The sequence below is a fragment of the Canis lupus genome, chromosome 12, assembly GCF_011100685.1.
Source record: "Canis lupus familiaris isolate Mischka breed German Shepherd chromosome 12, alternate assembly UU_Cfam_GSD_1.0, whole genome shotgun sequence".
NCBI classification, from domain to species: domain Eukaryota; kingdom Metazoa; phylum Chordata; class Mammalia; order Carnivora; family Canidae; genus Canis; species Canis lupus.
The window spans coordinates 57,906,548-57,926,452 of NC_049233.1; the positions used below are offsets into that span (position 1 = coordinate 57,906,548).

Consider the following 19,905-nt stretch of genomic DNA (forward strand, 5'->3'; position numbering starts at 1 on the left):
AATGGGAAAAAAATTAAGATGTGGAAAAGATGCAGAATTTGGAAGTATCCCTATCATTCAAGACATGAATCTTTAGTGCTAAATTCCACATAACATTCATCTTAACATTTAAGAATAAAAGTATTTAAAGCTGTGGTATATACGTACATACAATGGAATGTTATTTAGCCTTCAAGACAAATTCTGATACATACTACCCTGTGGATGAACTCTGAAAAGATTATGCTAAGTGAAACAAGACAGCCATGGGAGACTTTTTTTTTTTTTTAAGACTATTTATTTAATAATGAGAGACACAGAAATTGAGAGGCAGACACATAGGCAGAGGGAGAATCGGGCTCCATGCAGGGAGCCCAGTGCGGGACTCGATTCTGGGACCCCAGGATCATGCCCTGGGCAGAAGGCAGATGCTCAACTGCTGAGCCACCCAGGCCTCCCTGGGAGACTAACCCTTTTTTACTCATCCTACCCATCCCTCTTTGCAACTAGACAGGGCCATGTGACTTTCTGGCCAATGGGTTGTGCGACATCCAAGATGAATTTAATTGCTGATGACTGTTTAATGCTCTTTTCCCCTGCTAGAGTAGGGAGACCTGGTGTTAAAATGATAGAAGCACAATATAAAACCCTGGATTACAAAATCATCAACTGGAAAACAGTTGGTTGTACAGACCAGATTCACAGGGGGTACTTTGGATGAGGAAGAAATAATGGGAAGTGTGGAGTTAACTTGTTACCATAGCAAAAACTAGGCTGTCTTAATATATATTGGAATGCAAACATTTTGGCTATTTCTGCTTGAGTGCAACTTTATAAATGTATGAAAATGGCTTTGGGGAGTAGGGTCCATGAAACCTCTGAAATTACATACAAAAATCTGGGTTATATGTTTTTCTGAGACTATATAACTGACAAAATGTCCCTACCCAACCTCTACATTGTCATGAACAAAAGTGAAGAGAGGGCCTCCAAATTAAAACCCTCCTCCTTTCCCCAACTCATAGCTTTGATAAATACTTATTAAATTATTGTGCAAATGAAAGATGGTCTATAACTTTAATTCTAATCTCAAAGAGCTTCATGACCCAAAGAGTTTAAATCCAAACAGGTAGATGAAACATTTTCTAATAAATTATCCTGTCTAAATAATCCAAACATTTTGAGAAACATCTGAAAGGATGAAGACTCAGCCATGGTAGATACTGAAATTTGAGTGAAAATGACTATAATAAGATATTTTGCTCTGAAATAATTTCTAAAATGCAAAGGATATTTTGAATGTACAGCTAGATAAGGAAATAGTGTTGATAAATATCAATAATGTGAATTGCAAAAACTCCAGGACCAATTGTGAAATAATTTAATGTTTATTATCCATTTTTATACAGTAACATCAAAATAATGCTCAATAAGTTACATAGTGATTTTCTAAAAACACTGCAAAAAAGTAAAGATAAAATAGTGGGAATGCTATATAACCAGCATTACTCAAAATTTAAAATATAGTCATTTATCTTTTAAACATTTGAATTGATGACTTCTACATGAACCAAAACATTTTATATATCTAAAAATCATCTTTCTAAATGCATTATATAATTTTATTGCACATAACATATTTGGTTTAAGTTTATTTGATCAGGTAACATGCAGATTATGAATATGATTTTAGGAAAAGTAGAATGTTATTTTGTACTATAAAAATTGGATGAAAGTGATACATTTCACAGCTTAATCTTCAGGAAATTTTATTCAGCTATTGTGTAAAATCACTGACTAAACGCACCGTACATGCGAACTAGGAGCTATTATATATAGTAAAATAGCTGTTGGAGCATTTAAAATAAGAAAACAGGAATCAACTCATGGAACTGACACCAACTACCAGTCTCCTTGCCACCCAAAAAGGTGGTTTTCACATCTGTTTTAAGAACATTAAATAACAGAATCTTAAATACAGACATATTTGGCTATGCCAAAAAATATTCACATAATTGACACAATCAAAATTTCATCATCTTAAATAGGAAAAACTAGAGGAAACTGGGACTAGACATACCCTGTAAAATAGTTTCTATATACAGTTAGTGAAACTTCTGATTGGCCAAGCACTACTGTAGTTGTTTCAAGAACCTGTAAACATTTCTCACTTATTTGTATGGTTTCCTGAGGTTATCTAGAAACTATCATTATAGAAGCTCCACAATTTTATACCCCTGCATATGTACTTTCAAAATGTTCAGAATAAAAGCAAAAATTTAAATGTAGGCCCATGTGTCACTTGACATACCTTCCCTATTACAAATCTTTAGGAAATTCTTAGATATCAAAATCAAATTTATTCCATTACCAGCAGACCCTGAAAAATATTCATAAACTCTAGGCCATTAAAAAAAAAAATAGACTTCAGATTCTGCTTTTTTTTTTTTTTTTTTTACCATGAAATGAAAATAAACTTTCTTCTTTGCATTTTACTTCTGGAATAATGTCTAAAATATATATAGGCCTCTCCATATTAAAACATGTTAAAATAGTGTCAGCACAGCCCCTGATCCATAGTAGGTATTCAAAAATACATATTTCATGAATAAATGTGAGATTAAGCATAAAAACTATTGCATTACTTGAGTATGGAAGTAATGTTCTGAAGCTACAATGTATCACTCAATGAACAATCACTGTTAACTGGTACTCAGAATAAAGGTCAAAAGGTCTCCTCTTTGATAAATACAGTACTGGTCCATTTCCTGGCATCCTATTAATGAAAAGAGACTTGACCTGATTCCTGCCCTCGCCTATCTCACCATCGCTGACTTTAGCTGTGTAAGGAAGGATAAAGCCAAGAGGCAACAGAAAAGAATGTTCTTGTTTCTTTCCTATCCTGTTTTCTTCTTTTCCCTGTCTTTCCTTCTCTCCCCTCTCACTTTTTCTTTTGTCTATCCATCTATCAATGAAAACAGGTGACCACCCAATGAAAAATATATGCCTCAAAATGGTATCTTTTTTTAGGAGAAAAATGAGGTGACTTAATATTTACATTTGGGGGAAAGGATGGTAATTGCCATTACCAATATGCCTTGCCTAACTTGAATACAGAGATTTAACTACTATTTTTCCAAAAAGTTGACTGCTCTGGTACTGAAAACTTCAATTTTAGTGGATTACAACTAAACATAAAACACTTATTTACCTCCAAAAAAAAAAAAAAAAAAACCAACATAAAACACTTTAATTTAAACAGCTTAAGCTACTTTTTCCAGGACACAACCTGAGTTTGCAGATTTTAATTTATAAAGATATATCTCTCCATATTTCAAGTTAAAAATCAAGAAAACACTCTTACTGAAATTTCAATACCTTAAAAATAGATTTTGTGCACTGATATTTTTAAGCTCTGAGTTTTGTATATTATTGCCATCTTGAACACTAATCACACTAATCTTCAACACTCATTCACATATTAAAAGACAGCACTAGCAAACCTGACAATGTTATACAACCTTAAATGTTACGAAGGCTCAGAGATTTGGTTAAAATTTTCTACAGCCACTATTCTTATCCTTCCTTCCTAAGAGGAGAATGAACTGGAGCTAGGCACTTATCCAGTAAGTAGCTGCCTGTATATGATGTGTTGGCACTAATGATTAGGATGTTTGAACCATGCAGTTATGTGTTTTGATTCAGTAATGTCAGACCCAAGTAGCCATATGTTTTAAAAAATTTTAAGCCTAAGTAATAGTAATATTTTCATGTCAAGTTTTGACAGTTTAATAATTTGTATTTGGGGGGGGTAAACTATCATATTTTTGCTATTATTTAATTACTTAAAATCTGAAATGCCAACTTTTACACCCCATTAAAATATAAGCTAGACCCACTTGAACTTATTGATGCTTGTAAATGACAAGGAAAAGTGATCTCAAACCTCAAAACCATGTTTAATATTTACTGACCTACAGAACTAGAAAATGCATATTTCCCTGTCAAGTATAATAAGAACATAATTCTCTGTCCTTTACAAATATAATTTGGTAATTTATATTTCAAAGGTATCCAATGGTCTATTTACCAATTCTGCATGTTACAATTATCAATAATTATATTATGACTTTGGCTAATTACATGCAAATTATCTTCAACTTCATCATGAATAGGCTGCAAACAATATGTTGATATGTTTCAATATTTTTTCTAGTTCTCAAAACCTGAAAGCAATAAGCTAATCAATAAATTACTTGTATACCCCTATGATTGAAGCTACAGTGGTATCATTTTATATGGCTGAATCACACAAAATATGATGAGGTCACTGTGCCTACTGTATATGTTATACCAGTGTTTCCCACACAGTGGTATACATACACCACTGGACAGCCCTGAGATGATTTTAAGTGGAGTGGTACATGGGTGAACAATTTTTCTTCAATAGTTACATATTTATGTTAATGTTTATTAAAAATAATGTGACTAGCACATAAAATGTGGATACTCAAAACAAGGCTATGTTTAAAAATGTAAGGCTAAAAAAGAAGATTAAAAATAAGTAAACAATGGCATAGGAGATAATATACACACATATATAGGACATGAGAATGGTGGTATGTGACTCACATTTAGTAAACACTGTTTTAAAGAACAATTTGATTAGCCAGCATCATTTCTGGATGTTTGGAGTAATAAGCCACATTATAAGGAGGTTTCCTTTACTGCTCAAAATCTGGGCTGTTTGTCCAGGACAAATATTCCTTAAAAACATGTGTTCACATATATTTTAAGAATATACATTTGAAAGCATTGAGTAAATTTAATTTGCTTTAAAAAAACACCAAAATGGTAAAAATCTTCAGGAGCATCTACATGCTATTTCTACAGAAAAGACTACAAAGGCACATTATGCATTATGGTTATCATTGCAGCATTTAAACAAAAGTGACCTAAATAATCATTGCCACTAATTATTAACAGATAATTATAATATCCTTTCATAAAAAAGAAGGTATGCTTGTGCACTAAGTGCTCTTGATTCTGGAACCACCTGCACGTAAGTGTCACTAACATGGACCCACTGGTCTGCTGATTCACCATCAGGTTCTTTCAAACCTAACAAGGCAAAAAGAAGGATAATTTTACAATAAATATATTCTTTTTCCACATTATAAACAACAATATATTCATCACAAGCTATATTTATCTAATGCTAGATCTTATTGTGTGTATTTCTTCTTGTGTTAAAAATCTTCCAAAATCAACTAACTCTTTCAAAGCATTAATATTAATATCATTTCATTTTTTAAAAGATTTTATTTATTCATGACACACACACAGGCAGAAACATAGGCAGAGGGAGAAGCAGTCTCCCCATAGGTAGCCCGATGTGGGACTCGATCCCCGGACCCCAGGAACACATCCTGAGCCGAAGGCAGATGCTCAACCACTAAGCCATCCAGGCATCCCAGTTATCATTTCACTCTAAAAACCTAGTGAAACATTAGATATACTTGTAAATACTTATTTGCTCAAGGAAAATAATCATTTTCACTGAACTAGAAAAAGGAAAACAAAGTCAGCTTGCTGATCCATAGGCAAAGATTGTAAATTTTCGACCCCAACTCTATTCTGAGGATCTGCTAGGTCTTCAAAATCTTTTGTTGTTAAATAAAATGCTACTACTCCGCTGCAATACTCAATGACTTAACACCCTGAAAAACAGAGTGTCACTTCACATCATCTAGAAGGGTACAGTCTTATGATATTTAAGGTTCTCTACAATTATTTAAGTACTCCTAAAAGTGTTTTTCACTTAACTTTAACAAAGTGAATCCACTTGCAGTATCCATGAAACAGCTTACCTCTTCCAGAAAAGGAAGGATACATTCGTTTTTTTAAGAAGAACATAAACTTAGGATGCCATACCAGGTACATTTTTCTCGCCAGTGATATGTTCCAATAATTTCCTGGAGGGTGTTCTCACTTTCACATAAGCCGTGTAGTGACCTCCTCTCATTGAGCCACTATGTTCCACTACGCCGTAGAGACCATAGAGAACTTTATCTCCCACACTTACATTCTTTTAGACAAAGAAAAAAATGAAATTAGTAATATATAGTGAAATAAAAAGGAAAATTAAGTCAAATCTTATGTCCTGCTTAAACTAAGAAAAACGCATTGTTAAAACTACCCTGAGATGTGTTTGCACATGTATTAGATGGGCAAAATGCAAAAGCCTGACAGCATTTTCTGTTGGCTGGGCTATAGGGAAAAAAGTACTCACACACATTGCATGTGGGAACGTACAGCCCCTATGCAGAGGTATTTCATGTTATCTAGCTAAATTACACAGGTATTACTCTTGGATTTATCAATCCTATTTGTAGGATCTATCTTACAGGCATATGAGCAAACTGTAAAAAGACATACTATTTATTATTTTGGCTACTAAATGCAGGAATATTTGTAATATTAAAAACTGGCAACATGGGAACGTAATGTATAGTACAGGGAATACATTTAATAATACTGTAACAAAAAAAATACTGTAACAACTTTGCATGGTGACAGATGGTAGCTAGCTTTATTGTGATCACTTTGTAAGGTATATAAATATTAGATCATATATTGTATATTGTATACCTGAGAAGAATATATTGTATGTCAACTACACTTTAATTAAAAATAAACTGGAATAAACCCAGATAAATTGGTCATTAAATTGGGGACTGGTTGAATAAATTATGATGCACTGAGTTATGTACTTGAAAAAGAGAGTGCCAGACTATCTCAAAATACTGTTATGAAATAATCTCCATGCTATAATGTTAAGAGTAAGGTAGAAAAAAAGATATATATTGTAAGCTGTGATTATTTAAGAGTGAAGATGCACATACACACACACACACACACACACACATATATATATACACACACACACAAATATATGTGCTTATATTTTTAAAAATTACAGAGGAATAAAACAATTTTTAGATAGTTATATATAAAGAGAAGGAAGAAACAGGTGGAATGGACATGGAGAAAAGCTATCCTTATTTAAATTTACCTTGTTTTATACATTTGATTTTGGAACTATGTAAATATTTTATGTATTTTGTAAAATTTGAAAAATTTAAGTTTAAATTTAAAAAGCAAACCCTAAAATGAAAATTTAAAAATTAAAACAGGTGACTAATATATTCTAGTTGGTAGCATAATTGTTCAGAGAGAAACCACTATGGTCACATCAAAAGAACCCAGAAGCCAGCTGGAAGTGGCTTTCAGTAGCCAAACATGGATCCACATTATACTAATATATTAGACCATAAATAAAAAGTACAGTAAGTTGAAACATATTTAATGTATTCCAATCCATGAATTAGTAATGCTAAATTAATTGATCATAGTTTAAGAATGCTAATGAATTAATTCATTATTCTGAAACTGGTTTAAAGGGGGGCAGGGAAAGAATCGAATATTTATCTTGCCTTTTCTATAAAAACTATAAGATAACTGAATAGATTAAAGGAATTTCTCTTTATAGAAATGCTCCAGCTAATAAATGAAGGAGTAACAATTAAAATATCACCATTCTATAATTCTTAATGAACTCATGGATCTAGCATTTGAACAGCACTGGTTGCTGGTATCGTAGAAAGATAAGTGGCATAAGTACTACCTGATAAAAAAAAACAGAACATGCCCTATAAATAGCCTTAGCAAAAGGGAAAAAAGAGCATCAAACCTGAATCTGTTCAAGCGTCTTAAGAGCCAACTATCTAGTTGTAGGATAAAGAGGACAGGGGAGGAATAATCAAAATCTAAACCATGGAAACTACCAGAAAGAGGACTCCATTTCTTAAAAAAATAACTTGCAAGAGAGAGAAGGGGTGAGCGATGGGAGAGGGGAACTATACATTAAAAAAGACTAAAATACATTATCCAATCATGTGTAACCCTTGCTTGGATACTATTTTTAAAATTTCATAAGACAACTAGAAATATATACATCAGATGATATGAAGGAATTAGTGTTAACTTTTTTTTTTTTTTAGTGTGAAAGTGGTATTGTGGTTATGTTCTTACAAAGGAGGAGGGAGTGATTTTTATCTTTTATAGATACATAGTAAAATATTTATGAATGAAACAATGCCTGATATGGGAAAATAGTAAGGAAAATAATATGGGAAAGTAGTAGGTGTATGGATACAGTAGGACTGGCCATGTGTCTAAGGTTTTAGAGCTAGGTGATGGATGCTATATAGGTTCACTGCACTGTTCTGTCTACTTTTGTGTATGTTGGTAATTCTCCATAAATAGTACCTTTTAAAAATGTGTTTTTATAAATTTAAAAACTTGTTAAATTTCAATTTAATTTCAGCTTGTTAAATTTCATTTTGTTTACCACATTATCACGTTCTATGAATACTGAGTGTTAATTGATAGATGGTGCTGGTACTCTACAGCAGATAAATTGGATTCACCAAATAATTGCTTTTAAGATATGTCTGTTTTGATGAATCAATGTATTGAAAATATTAAGGTCAGTAAGCATTCCATTACATACCACAACCTAGACTGCTAACCAATAATCATGAACAGAACAATATGTGACCCCATTCATAACATTTGGTTCCCTCAAGGAAGGCAAAGTCATTGCTCTCACCTACACAGTTCTTCCATGTAAATACAGCAATTATAAACCAGCCTGCTTTCTATACCTAATTATCAAAGTATTATAAGTTTTATTTTTTTTAAAAGACTATTCATTCATGAGAGACACAGAGAGAGAGAGAAGCACAGAGGCAGAGGGAGAAGCAGGCTCCTTGCAGGGAGCCTGATGTGGGACTCGATCCCAGGTCTCCAGGATCACGCCCTGAGCGGAAGGCAACGTTCAACCACTGAGCCACCCAGGCATTCCATAAAGTATTACCAATTTTAAAGTATCATACTCAGAGCAGCCGGGATGGCTCAGCGGTTTAGCGCCACCTTCAGTCAAGGGCGTGATCCTGGAGACCCGGGATGGAGTCCAATGTTGGGCTCCCTGCAAGGAGCCTGCTTCTCCCTCTGCCTGTGTCTCTGCCTCTCTCTTTCTCTTTGTGTCTCTATGAATAAATAAATAAAATCTTTAAAAAAAAAAAAAAAGTATCATACTCAGCTCACAAGTATGCTATTTTCAGCAGTATACATGAAATGTAATGAAAAACAATGCATGGGATCCCTAGGTGGTGCAGCGGTTGCAGCGGTTTGGCGCCTGCCTTTGGCCCAGGGCGCAATCCTGGAGACCCGGGATCAAATCCCACATCGGGCTCCCGGTGCGTGGAGCCTCTTCTCCCTCTGCCTGTGTCTCTGCGCCTCTCTCTCTCTCTCTCTCTGTGGCTATCATAAATAAATAAAAATTAAAAAAAAAAAGAAAAACAATGCATGAGTATATATTGACTCACAAAAGAGAATGAACTCCACAAATGCTAAAACTGTTGTCCATTAAGCCACGTCATTCACAAGGAACAGAGAGGGCACAAAATCTGCTTACTTCCCTCAGCAACTCTCTGCTACCAGTAGCACTGACAAGCAGCATTATCTTCCTGACCACCGTGCCTCATGGTTTACACATCTGTTCAACTTTCCCTCATTCTGTCTCTCAAAGGACAAAAGTCATATTCACTGTGTTAAGTTCCATGTTACAGATTTAACTTCACTAACTATAAAATTCCCTTTCAGGGACACCTGGGTGGCTCAGCGGTTTAGAGCCTGCCTTCGGTTCAGGGCGTAATCCTGGGGTCCCAGGATTGAGTCCCACATTGGGCTCCTGCATGGAGCCTGCTTCTCCCTCTGCCTGTGTCTCTGCCTCTCTGTGTCTCTCATGAATAAATAAATTATTTAAAAAAAAATTCCCTTTCAGAGAAGCTTAATGGAAGGAAGGAAGGAAGGAAGGAAGGAAGGAAGGAAGGAAGGAAGGAAGGAAGGAAGGAAGGAAGGAAGGAAGAAGGAAGGAAGGAAGGGAGGAAGGAAGGAAAATAAAAGGAAAAAAAGGAAGGAAAGGCCTAATACTTTTTAAGCATATTATTTACAAGTCAATTAAACATCTTAATAACGTACTAACCTTACAAGTAGCAGAACAGAACGGTGCTAAATCAAGGATAAGTGGAAAATCTACATGTCTGTTTACTTTTCGAAGACTCAAGCCAGCCTTAAAAAGACCAAAAAACAATTTTTAATGCAACAAACTATTCATCTAAAGCATTGTGTTTGTTAATAAATCCAAAAGAGGAATCTCAGTGGTTTTTTAAATAGCTATAAAAAAATGACTAATGAATAATCCAAAACTGATATATAAGCTCGAGACTATTCATTAGTCTGTGAATGAATTCTTTCTGTAAGTTCCTAAATTGAGATGCAAGTGCCAAATATAAAATAACTGTGGCACATCATGAAATTAGCTTCTCAGATGTGACACAACCCTGTCTTGTTCACACAACATGTACACCCTTCACTAGGCATTCTTAGGTAATGAGACACGATATATCTGCTTCTGCCCTCCACGGCCATTTCACTTCCACTGAGTTTCCACATTCTTGGCTAGAGAAAAATCAAGAATTTAGTTTAATTTTTCTGTGGATATGGAAGGAGGTATGTAGAGAAAAATCTCTTCCCTCCTGTGGCCCACCTGAAATGTTGCAGATATATAATCAAAGCTCCTAATCTTTTCCCTTGAGAGTTCATGGGTTTTATATGTAGGCAACCTTCCTCCCAGAGGTCAGGTTAATATTAATATTCATTTAAGTTTTCTTCTAGTCTTTTGATGATTTGTTTTATATGATTAAAATATTTATCTGGAAATACTATTGATACATGGTATAGAAAGAAGCTTTACATTTTTTATTTCAGTTCTTTTTCCTAAATTCTTTAATGAATGATCTACCCCTTGGGGCACCTGGCTGGCTCAGTTAGAAGAGCAAGGGACTCTTGCTCTTGGGGTCGATCCTGGAATTGTGAGTTTGAGCCCCACATTGGGTGTGGAGATTACTTAAACTAAAAACCAATTAATCTACCCCTTCCCAACTGATTTGAGATTCTTCCTTTATCATAACAAAAGAGCTTTAAATAATACGCATGTTTTATTTTTTGACAATCTTGACCATACTGTTTTAACTACTATGATTTTATTTTTAAACTGGTGTCAAAGAAAATCACCCATTCTAACTTTTTCCAAAATGTTTTAGTATTTTACTTCTTTATTCTTTCAGAGAAACTATAAAATCATTACATCAAATTTGAAGAAAAAAAAAAAAGGCAAGGCATTGGATTAACACTAAAAATAGAGGGAAAACCTGACGCATGAAAAACATTTAGGTTCCCTTCTCACCATAGACCCTATATTTGCATTGTGCAGCCCTTTTTGTATTCGTCCAAGCCAGCCATGCCCAGCCCACTTAGCCCTACCCACTGGGATCATGAGAGCTCAGAAACCTATGTGCACTTTGCTATTTACCTGCTTCTAAGGATTCTTAATAAATTTTATTTTTCATTCTCCCATACACACACACACACACACACACACACACAACTTAGGTTCCTACCACCTAAATCATCAAATAGAGTATTATGAATTAAGCGATATTAATTAGAAAAGTAAACTATTATGGCTGAAAAAGCAGTAAATCCCATATGACAATTTTTTACATTAAAAAAATTACTGTCAAAAAAAAATAAAAATAAAAAAAATAAAAAAATTACTGTCTAATCCTTGACGGCATTTTACAAGATGTAGGGCTCTGCAAAACATATGATTACATTACTATAGTGCTACTAAAGGGACTTTTTACCTGATGGAATCTTTTAAGATGGAGAATTAGGATAGCTGGAACAGCAGAAATGAGCAGTTGCTTCCTGGCATTAGTATAAATGGATTCAGCTTTCTTTTCTGAATAAAATATAATAATTTATTTTAAAATTTCATTTTATACATTATATACCACATAATATAGTTACCATTTATAAAGAACCATCATACCATAGTATTGAATAAATTTTAACATTGAAAATATTAAAAAAGAAATTAGACTCTGGTTACAGGGGTGCCTCTATACTCCATTCCAAAACTCCACTGAAATGGAATAGTTTTTTTTTTTTTTTTTTTTAAAGCACACACAAGGACAAAGAATAGGGGAGGTGACACTTGCAACAAAATTTTGGGAGCTGGGAAGCAGATGGACTATCGTGACTTATGTCAATGCCCTCTAGCTAGAGACCACCAAAAACACCGCTGGAGTTGAAAAAATTGGGTCATTACTCATCGTAGTGAAAGGAGATCACGTATCATGCATGGGAACTGCAGGGCATTTCAGTAAGAGGCTGTTAGAAAGTACTTGGGATGGGATTTGAATATGGTCAACAGCGTATTTAATTTGGATCAATGTAAGGTGGTATTTCTTCCTTCTCTCATCTAGATAGTTCTTTAACTACTAGTGTATTAAGCATAGTGTATTAAACACGTCTTTATTCTGATACTTTGACACCTGAGGCCTTGCTAATATTATAGGGAAGGCTTCTGGCAGAACTAGCAAACTCCTAGATATAATAAACGATATAAATGTACCTTTCATATGCAAACCAACCAATCCAAAGTCCATACTCAATGCCCTCCATTATTGGGTTCTTTTTTTTTTTTTTTTTTTTTTATTTATTATAGTCACAGAGAGAGAGAGAGAGAGAGAGAGAGAGAGGTGCAGAGAGAGAAGCAGGCTCCATGCACCGGGAGCCCAATGTGGGATTCGATCCCAGGTCTCCAGGATCGTGCCCTGGGCCAAAGGCAGGCACCAAACCGCTGCGCCACCCAGGGGTCCCCATTATTGGGTTCTGATACTCTAGACCACCATCCACCTGCCCAAATCCCAATAGGGCCTGGAACACACAACTGAGACCACCCACAATGCCCCAGAGCCTGAATTTATTCAACACCAGTCAATCAATCCTAAAACTTGTTGATTCCAATTCCTTCCCCTGAAACCACAACAAAGGCTCTTGTCCATGTCTCCTCGCTCTTCTGCCTCCTGACCAACCCTGGTGCTTCCCCATGTGGCCCTGCATGGCATGGCTTGGGGTGCTCCCTCTTCTTCTGAGCTGTACGTAACAAACTATCTTATCGGGAGCAACTGTCTCCTGGTCTGTTGGCCTCACCATAACTGAATAATCATAAAGCCCGCCTTTTGAAACAGCCAGTCACTAAGAATCGGAGCATTCTCTCCATATCAAGGCTAGAGATGCAGTAGGGAAATTTCTTCTGGAAAAAAAGATTTCAGATAGCTAGTCCCCCTGAAATACGATTCTGTGGATTTGCAGTTTTCAAGGCCGAGGTGGGGACTTCCTGTTCAATTTACTTCACCAAACATCTATTTAAGAAGTCCAGGTACTGTCTTCAGGGCTGAGGTGCAACTATGAAAAAGATAATCCCTGCCTCCCAACAGCTAAAGGGTGGAGACAAGGTTCTTGGGTTCCCCTCTTTGGGATCTACAACCCACTGGTCACTGACTATCGGACACCCCACAAATACTAAAAACCTAAATACTGAGCAGCCTGGGTGGCTCAGCGGTTTAGCGCCACCTTTGGCCCAGGGCGCGATCCTGGAGTCCCAGGATGGAGTCCCGTGTCAAGCTCCCTGCGTGGGGCCTGCTTCTCCTTCTGCCTCTCTCTCTCTCTGTGTCTCTCATGGATAAATAAATAAAAATCTTAAAAAAAAAAAAAAAAAAAAAACCCTAAACATTCTCACCTGCACAACTGGTTGCCTTGCGGTGCCTCTGTTTCTTTGCAGTGCAATTCTCACACAGAAGCTTGTTATTCCCCATCAGCAGTTCCATAGAGGTAAACTGGTAGAGGCAGGACTGCACGGAGCATTCTCTGGAGGCGGTCACGTAGCTGTGAGAAAGGGTCTGGAAAGCATCCTGGGGGCCGGGAGCCAACAGGTGCGTCTCCTCCGAACACGAAAGGTCTGGAGCATCCGGGGGCTGGTCGTCCCTCTGGGCCGCTCTAGGTCCGGTGACCGTGCCGCTCAAGTGAAGCTCGGAGAGGGCCTCGGCCGCGCGCGCAGCCTGGCTGGTCCGGGGCGCGGTGGGGCGCCCTCCCGCGCTGGTGCTCCCGCGGGGTCCGCGGCCCGGCAGCAGCCCGGCGCGCTCGGGGCTCGAGCTCGGCTCCGAGGCCTCGCTGTCCGCGTCCGCGCTGCCCTCCGAGGCGCCGGCCTCTCCGCCGGCCTCTCCGCCGCTGGCCTCGGGGCTCTCGGCGCCCTCGGGCTTCCCGCCCGTGACAGCGGCTCCGGGCCTGCCCCGGGCGAGTTGACCCTGCAAGTGACAGTGTTTTCAGAGAAGAGGATCTCGTGGCCTTACTGGAAATGAATGCCAGGAAGGCTCATTTACACGTCCCACAACTGTTTTCTCCAGTGCCTCTGAAATCCTAAACTACGATCATTAAGACATAGAGTAACAAATAGTTCTAATTTAAAAATTAATCTTTAGGGACGCTTGGGTGGCTCAGAGGTTGAGCATCTATCTGCCTTTGGCCCCGGGCGTGATCCTGGAGACCCGGGATCGAGTCCCACCTTGGGCTCCCTGCATGGGGCCTGCTTCTCCCTCTGCCTGTGTCTCTGCCTCTCTCTCTCTCTCTTGAATAAATAAAATCTTAAAAAAAAAAAAAGAAAGAAAGAAAGAAAGAAAGAAAGAAAGAAAGAAAGAAAGAAAGAAAGAAAGAAAGAAAGAAAGAAAGAAAGAAAGAAAGAAAGAAAGAAAGAAAACTGAGCATGCTAACAGAAAAAGCTAAAAAGAAAAAGCTAAATCTAGGATCCCTGGGTGGAGCAGCGGTTTAGCGCCCGCCTTTGGCCCAGGGCGCGATCCTGGAGACCCAGGATCGAGTCCCACGTCGGGCTCCCTGCATGGAGCCTGCTTCTCCCTCTGCCTGTGTCTCTGCCTCTGTCTCTCTCTCTCTCTCATGAATAAATAAAATCTGAAAGAAAGAAAAGAAAGAAAGAAAGAAAACTGAGCATGCTAACAGAAAAAGCTAAAAAGAAAAAGCTAAATCTGGGATCCCTGGGTGGAGCAGCGGTTTAGCGCCTGCCTTTGGCCCAGGGCGCGATCCTGGAGACCCGGGATCGAGTCCCACGTCAGGCTCCCGGTGCATGGAGCCTGCTTCTCCCTCTGCCTGTGTCTCTGCCTCTCTCTCTCTCTCTGTGTGACTATCATAAATAAATAAAAACTAAAAAAAAAAAGCTAATTCTGATTATGTATCAAGTTGCCTACAAATCACATAAAAAAAAGTTTTTAAAAAGCAAAGCGCAAATTTAGATTGGTTTCTTTAAGTTTTTATGAGATAATTCAACAACCAGTTGTGTCCTTAGTGAATCAATGGGTCTAGACAATGGTCATCAGTGACTGGTGACATCAAAGATTAGACATCAAACTTATATGCATCTCCTTGATGGCAGTATACACAGCCAGTTAAAAGTTTTCTTGCCATAAAAAAAAAAAAAAAAAAAGAGTTTTCTTGCCATAAGGCACTGATTCTTTCTTAAGAATTGTTTTTAAAGGTTTTATTTATTTATTCATGAGAGACACGGAGAGAGAGGCAGAGACACAGGCAGAGGGAGAAGCAGGCTCCATGCAGGGAGCCGGATGTGGGACTTGATCCCAGGATCCTGGGATCAGGCCCTGAGCCAAAGGCAGATGCTCAACCACTGAGCCACTCAGGCATCCCTAAGAATTTTTTTTTTTAAGATTTTATTTATTTATTCATGAGAGACACACACAGAGAGAGAGGCAGAGACACAGGTAGAGAGAGAAGCAGGCTCCATGCAGGGAGCCCCATGTGGGACTCATCCCGGGTCTCCAGGACCACACCCTCAGCTGAAGGCAGGCACTAAACCCCTGAGCCATTCAGGGATCCCCAGGGTGCTGATTCTTGATTGTAGCTCAGGTCATGATCTCAGGGTTAGAGATGGAGCCCTATTGTCAGGCTTCACACTGGGCATCCAGCCTGCTTAAGATTCTCTTCTTTTCCCTCTGTCCCACCCCTACCCTAAAAAATATATAAATAAAGTTTTAAATAAATGTTTTCTTTCCAAAAGTCAAATAAATAATAGAACTTGAACCTAATTAAAATTGCTTTTAGACAGAACTGCCTTAGAGAGGAAATAAAGGAAACAAAGAAACCTGTAAATACCATGGAAATGCAATAGCAAAATAAACTACTGTTGAATGTGGGAAAGTGAAAAATTACTGAAAAAAAAAAATGACCTGATTTCTTCAACAAATACATTACAAGGAAGAAAGGGAAGGGGAAATCTGTAGATTGAAAGAGATCTAAGAAACATGCTATTAAGAGATGGCAATCAACTGCCATCTATGGATCTTTTTTAGATCCTAAATTCAAGTACACCTTAAAAAGCAAAAACAAAAAAGGTGTTTATGAGACAACTATAGAAATTTAATTACTGGATGTTGGCACTATTAAAAAGTCATTAATATTTTTAGGTATGATAATGTTCTATGGTTATATATTTAAAAATACTATTTATCTTTTATATTAGAATCATTTCAAAATAATCTGAGATGGAGAGAAGGAGAATGTGGGATAGATATAGACAAAATATGATTAGTCATGATCTGATAACTGTGAATCTGAGAAAAAGGTACATGAGAGGTTATTATATACTGTCTTCTCTATTTTTGTATATTTTTGAAACTTTTATTAAAAAGTTTAAGAAAACAGATGTCTCACAAATGCATATAAATCTTACCTTATCTTTAGATGAAGACTGGGTGGCTCTGGGTTGATGAGTAGTTTCTATGGTAACAGTGTCACCGTACTGACCATCATCTGTCACTTGCAAACTTCTACATTTACTCATTCTTCCCAAAAGTACAGGTTTTGAAACCTATGTAGATGCCATGCATATAACACAAAACTTCTTTAGGAAATAAATTCTGGATATCATCTACTTTTTAAAATTTCTAACTCATTTTCCTTAACATTAATTCTCAAGCTATAAAACATAATGGTTTGAAATCCCTGAGAGTAAGAACCATATCATAACTCATGCACATATACACAAACCCCAGTATCAAATATACTATATGGGGATCCCTGGGTGGCGCAGCGGTTTGGCGCCTGCCTTTGGCCCAGGGCGCGATCCTGGAGACCCGGGATCGAATCCCACATCGGGCCCCCTGTGCATGGAGCCTGCTTCTCCCTCTGCCTATGTCTCTGCCTCTCTCTATTTCTCTCTCTGTGACTATCATAAATAAATAAAAATTAAAAAAAATACTATATGAACGCCAGTATTATATATAAAAATGACTCTCAGATAATGCGGTAATATGCTCAACAAATGTCTAAATATATGAATGAATAAATGCTCTTCACAAAAGACTCATTATTAAGCTTTTTTTCTCCTTACCCTTTCTTCTATTATAGGAAGTGAAATATCAATAAAAGGATCATTCACTGAAGAGATCTTAAAAAGAAAACATATTGAGAAAATCAGTTAGAATTCTAATATATACAAAGTAGTCCTGTAAAATCTTAAAGAAATCAAACTTCCCAGGCAACTTAGAATTTCAAGTTAAAAAACATCCCTGGAACAAACAGTGATTTTAACTTGGTACAGCAGCACATATTGTTAATCAAAACAAGATATCTCAAAACCTCAACATATGCAACCCAGTTGAATTTCATAATATTGCCAATATGACTAACTTATAATATTTAAAGTAACTTAAAAATAAACTATGTTTAATAAAAATGATTAACTAAAAATATAAACCTATTTTTGGTGAAATTGTGTCAGAACATAAATCAAATAGAAACATTAAAAACAATTTTTTTAAAAAGCCGTGAAGAAAAAAGCCAGAGAGCTTGACTGTGTTTTGTAGATTCTTTCAGGTTAATTCTGTTTAAAAAGATTCTCTCTAGCTTGTGAGAGAGAAATCAACTTCTATGTTGAATATACTAGAAACTTAAGTAATATCATGTTGACAAGTGCTGTGCTTTAACATGACAAGCTAGAAGAAAATGTAACATATGATCCTCATTTTATAAGACTAGAGAGAAAAGAAAGGTACTCTATAATCTGGGACAGGAAAATGCACATAAAGACTATTCATTTTATGATCAAAATCTAACAAAAGTTGACGCCTATCATACTCTAAGCCATATAATTTCAGAAATATTCTTTGCCAAGTAATTGAAAACCTATAAAAATGTTTATATATTTTAAGTTGTTAAAGTACGGATGTCATTCAAAATAAAAATGATCATTTAATTCAAAGGTGTGTGTACTTTCAAAAAACTTCTAGTTTTACAGAACCTACATCAAGTTATATAAGTGTAAGCTTTAAATAAAATGTGGTAGATCACCCTAAGTTATGTTACCACATTAAGTTATTTCTATCAGAATCACATTTTAGGGCAATGCATAATTATATAACATAGTTACTCCCTTCCCAGAAGTTTCTCTTGCATTTCAATCCAAACAAGTAGCTAACACATTCCTCCAGCAGAACTTCACAGGTTTGTTAAGAGGAAAAATAACATTTAAAAAAGTTATAAATTATGTTTCTTCTCTGAGAGTAAAGATATACTCTAACGACTTTCAAAAACTATTATGTAGTTATCTGTCACAAATAAAAACAAATGCTGATGATTATATGTGAAAGAAAACAATAAAAATGATATGACTGTAATCTATTCCGTGTTGAAGTGAATTCCAAAGCACCTACATTTGCACATTCTTCACACATGACTGTGCTAGTTAATTCACCAATAAAGATCCGATCTATGAAGTTCATTTTCACACCTTCTCTTCCATACGCTGTAAAAATAATACTTTTTAATGCAAAAAATACGTCAGCCATCAGCCTAACAATGTAACATGCTTTTTCTCTGTTGACTCAAAAGAAATCTGAGACAGATGTCCAGTACCACATTAATATATTTTATTATATGATGTTATAATGTCTTTCTCCTTAAAAATTCTGTAGGCAAAATTTGATTATCAACTATAGTAGTCTTCAAGAAATAATGAACTGTTCTTAAACTTGAGGCAAAATAAGTAGACCAATTACCACTGTTCATACCGTACCTCAACTGTTCCCATTAAACGCTTTAAGGTCTCTGTGCCTAATGTGGAGGTAGGCAGAGGAATGAGAAAGAAGATAATACTTTTAGGGCTACAGATGCCTGAACCATAACTATGGAAACAGCAGAGTAGAAGACAAGTAAACACAGCATAGTGTAAAGAATTAATTTGGGCAATTAAGAACTCATTTATTTGTGTGTAAGTTTGATATAAAAATGGTAAAATTATTGTTTGGGAAATATTTATAAATCAAAGAAAATTATGCCCAAATAGGACATTAATACACCATGAATTCAATATAGTTTGAAATGGCTGATGAGTACACGAGGCTTCATCATACTATTCTATTTTAATAGACATTTAAAACTTTTTTTTCTGCAGCAAATCATGAGAAGAAAATATATTAACAAACATCACTCCTCTTTCAAGCTTCTATCTTTTTTGGATCTCTAACTTCAAATTTCATACAAACAACATTTAAAATCAGCTTAAAACATTATTTGAAGCACTTAATGACACAGTCGGCTTATAGCTAGATATATCAATAAACATTTTTAATATAACAGTAACTATTTAGAAGTTAAGGTGACTAATATGTTTCATTAAGAAAACTGTACAAGGATTGAAAATAGAAAAGATTATACAAAAGTGGAAACCAGAAAGAAAAACTGGGCAGTTATTCTAAACATGCACTAGATGGCACTATCTCAAAACAAACAGGCAAAAAAAAAAACCCCAAAGCATACTTGAGAATCCACATTTTAAAAAATCTTGAACCCTTCACATGAAACTAATAT

At 36.2% G+C, this 19,905-nt stretch overlaps 1 protein-coding gene across 5 annotated transcripts in view; it reads right to left on the minus strand.

The window, feature by feature from the left end:
• Window positions 1-1,354: 1,354 nt before the first annotated feature.
• Window positions 1,355-19,905, minus strand: part of USP45 (ubiquitin specific peptidase 45) — a 73,906-nt gene continuing 55,355 nt past the window's right edge. For 2 of the 5 annotated variants that reach the window (XM_038554794.1, XM_038554793.1), the window contains exons 11-18: window positions 18,750-18,841; window positions 17,429-17,485; window positions 16,769-16,906; window positions 13,757-14,321; window positions 11,814-11,911; window positions 10,091-10,177; window positions 5,914-6,067; window positions 1,355-5,100 (exon numbers count right to left, since the gene is read on the minus strand). In XM_038554794.1, coding sequence (XP_038410722.1) covers window positions 4,970-5,100; window positions 5,914-6,067; window positions 10,091-10,177; window positions 11,814-11,911; window positions 13,757-14,321; window positions 16,769-16,906; window positions 17,429-17,485; window positions 18,750-18,841 — 1,322 coding nt within the window. In that variant the 3' untranslated portion in view covers window positions 1,355-4,969. Of the gene's footprint in view, window positions 5,101-5,849; window positions 6,068-10,090; window positions 10,178-11,813; window positions 11,912-13,756; window positions 14,322-16,768; window positions 16,907-17,428; window positions 17,486-18,749; window positions 18,842-19,905 lie in introns of all 5 variants that reach the window. The other 3 variants (XM_038554795.1, XM_038554796.1, XR_005368054.1) reach the window with 2 other exon arrangements.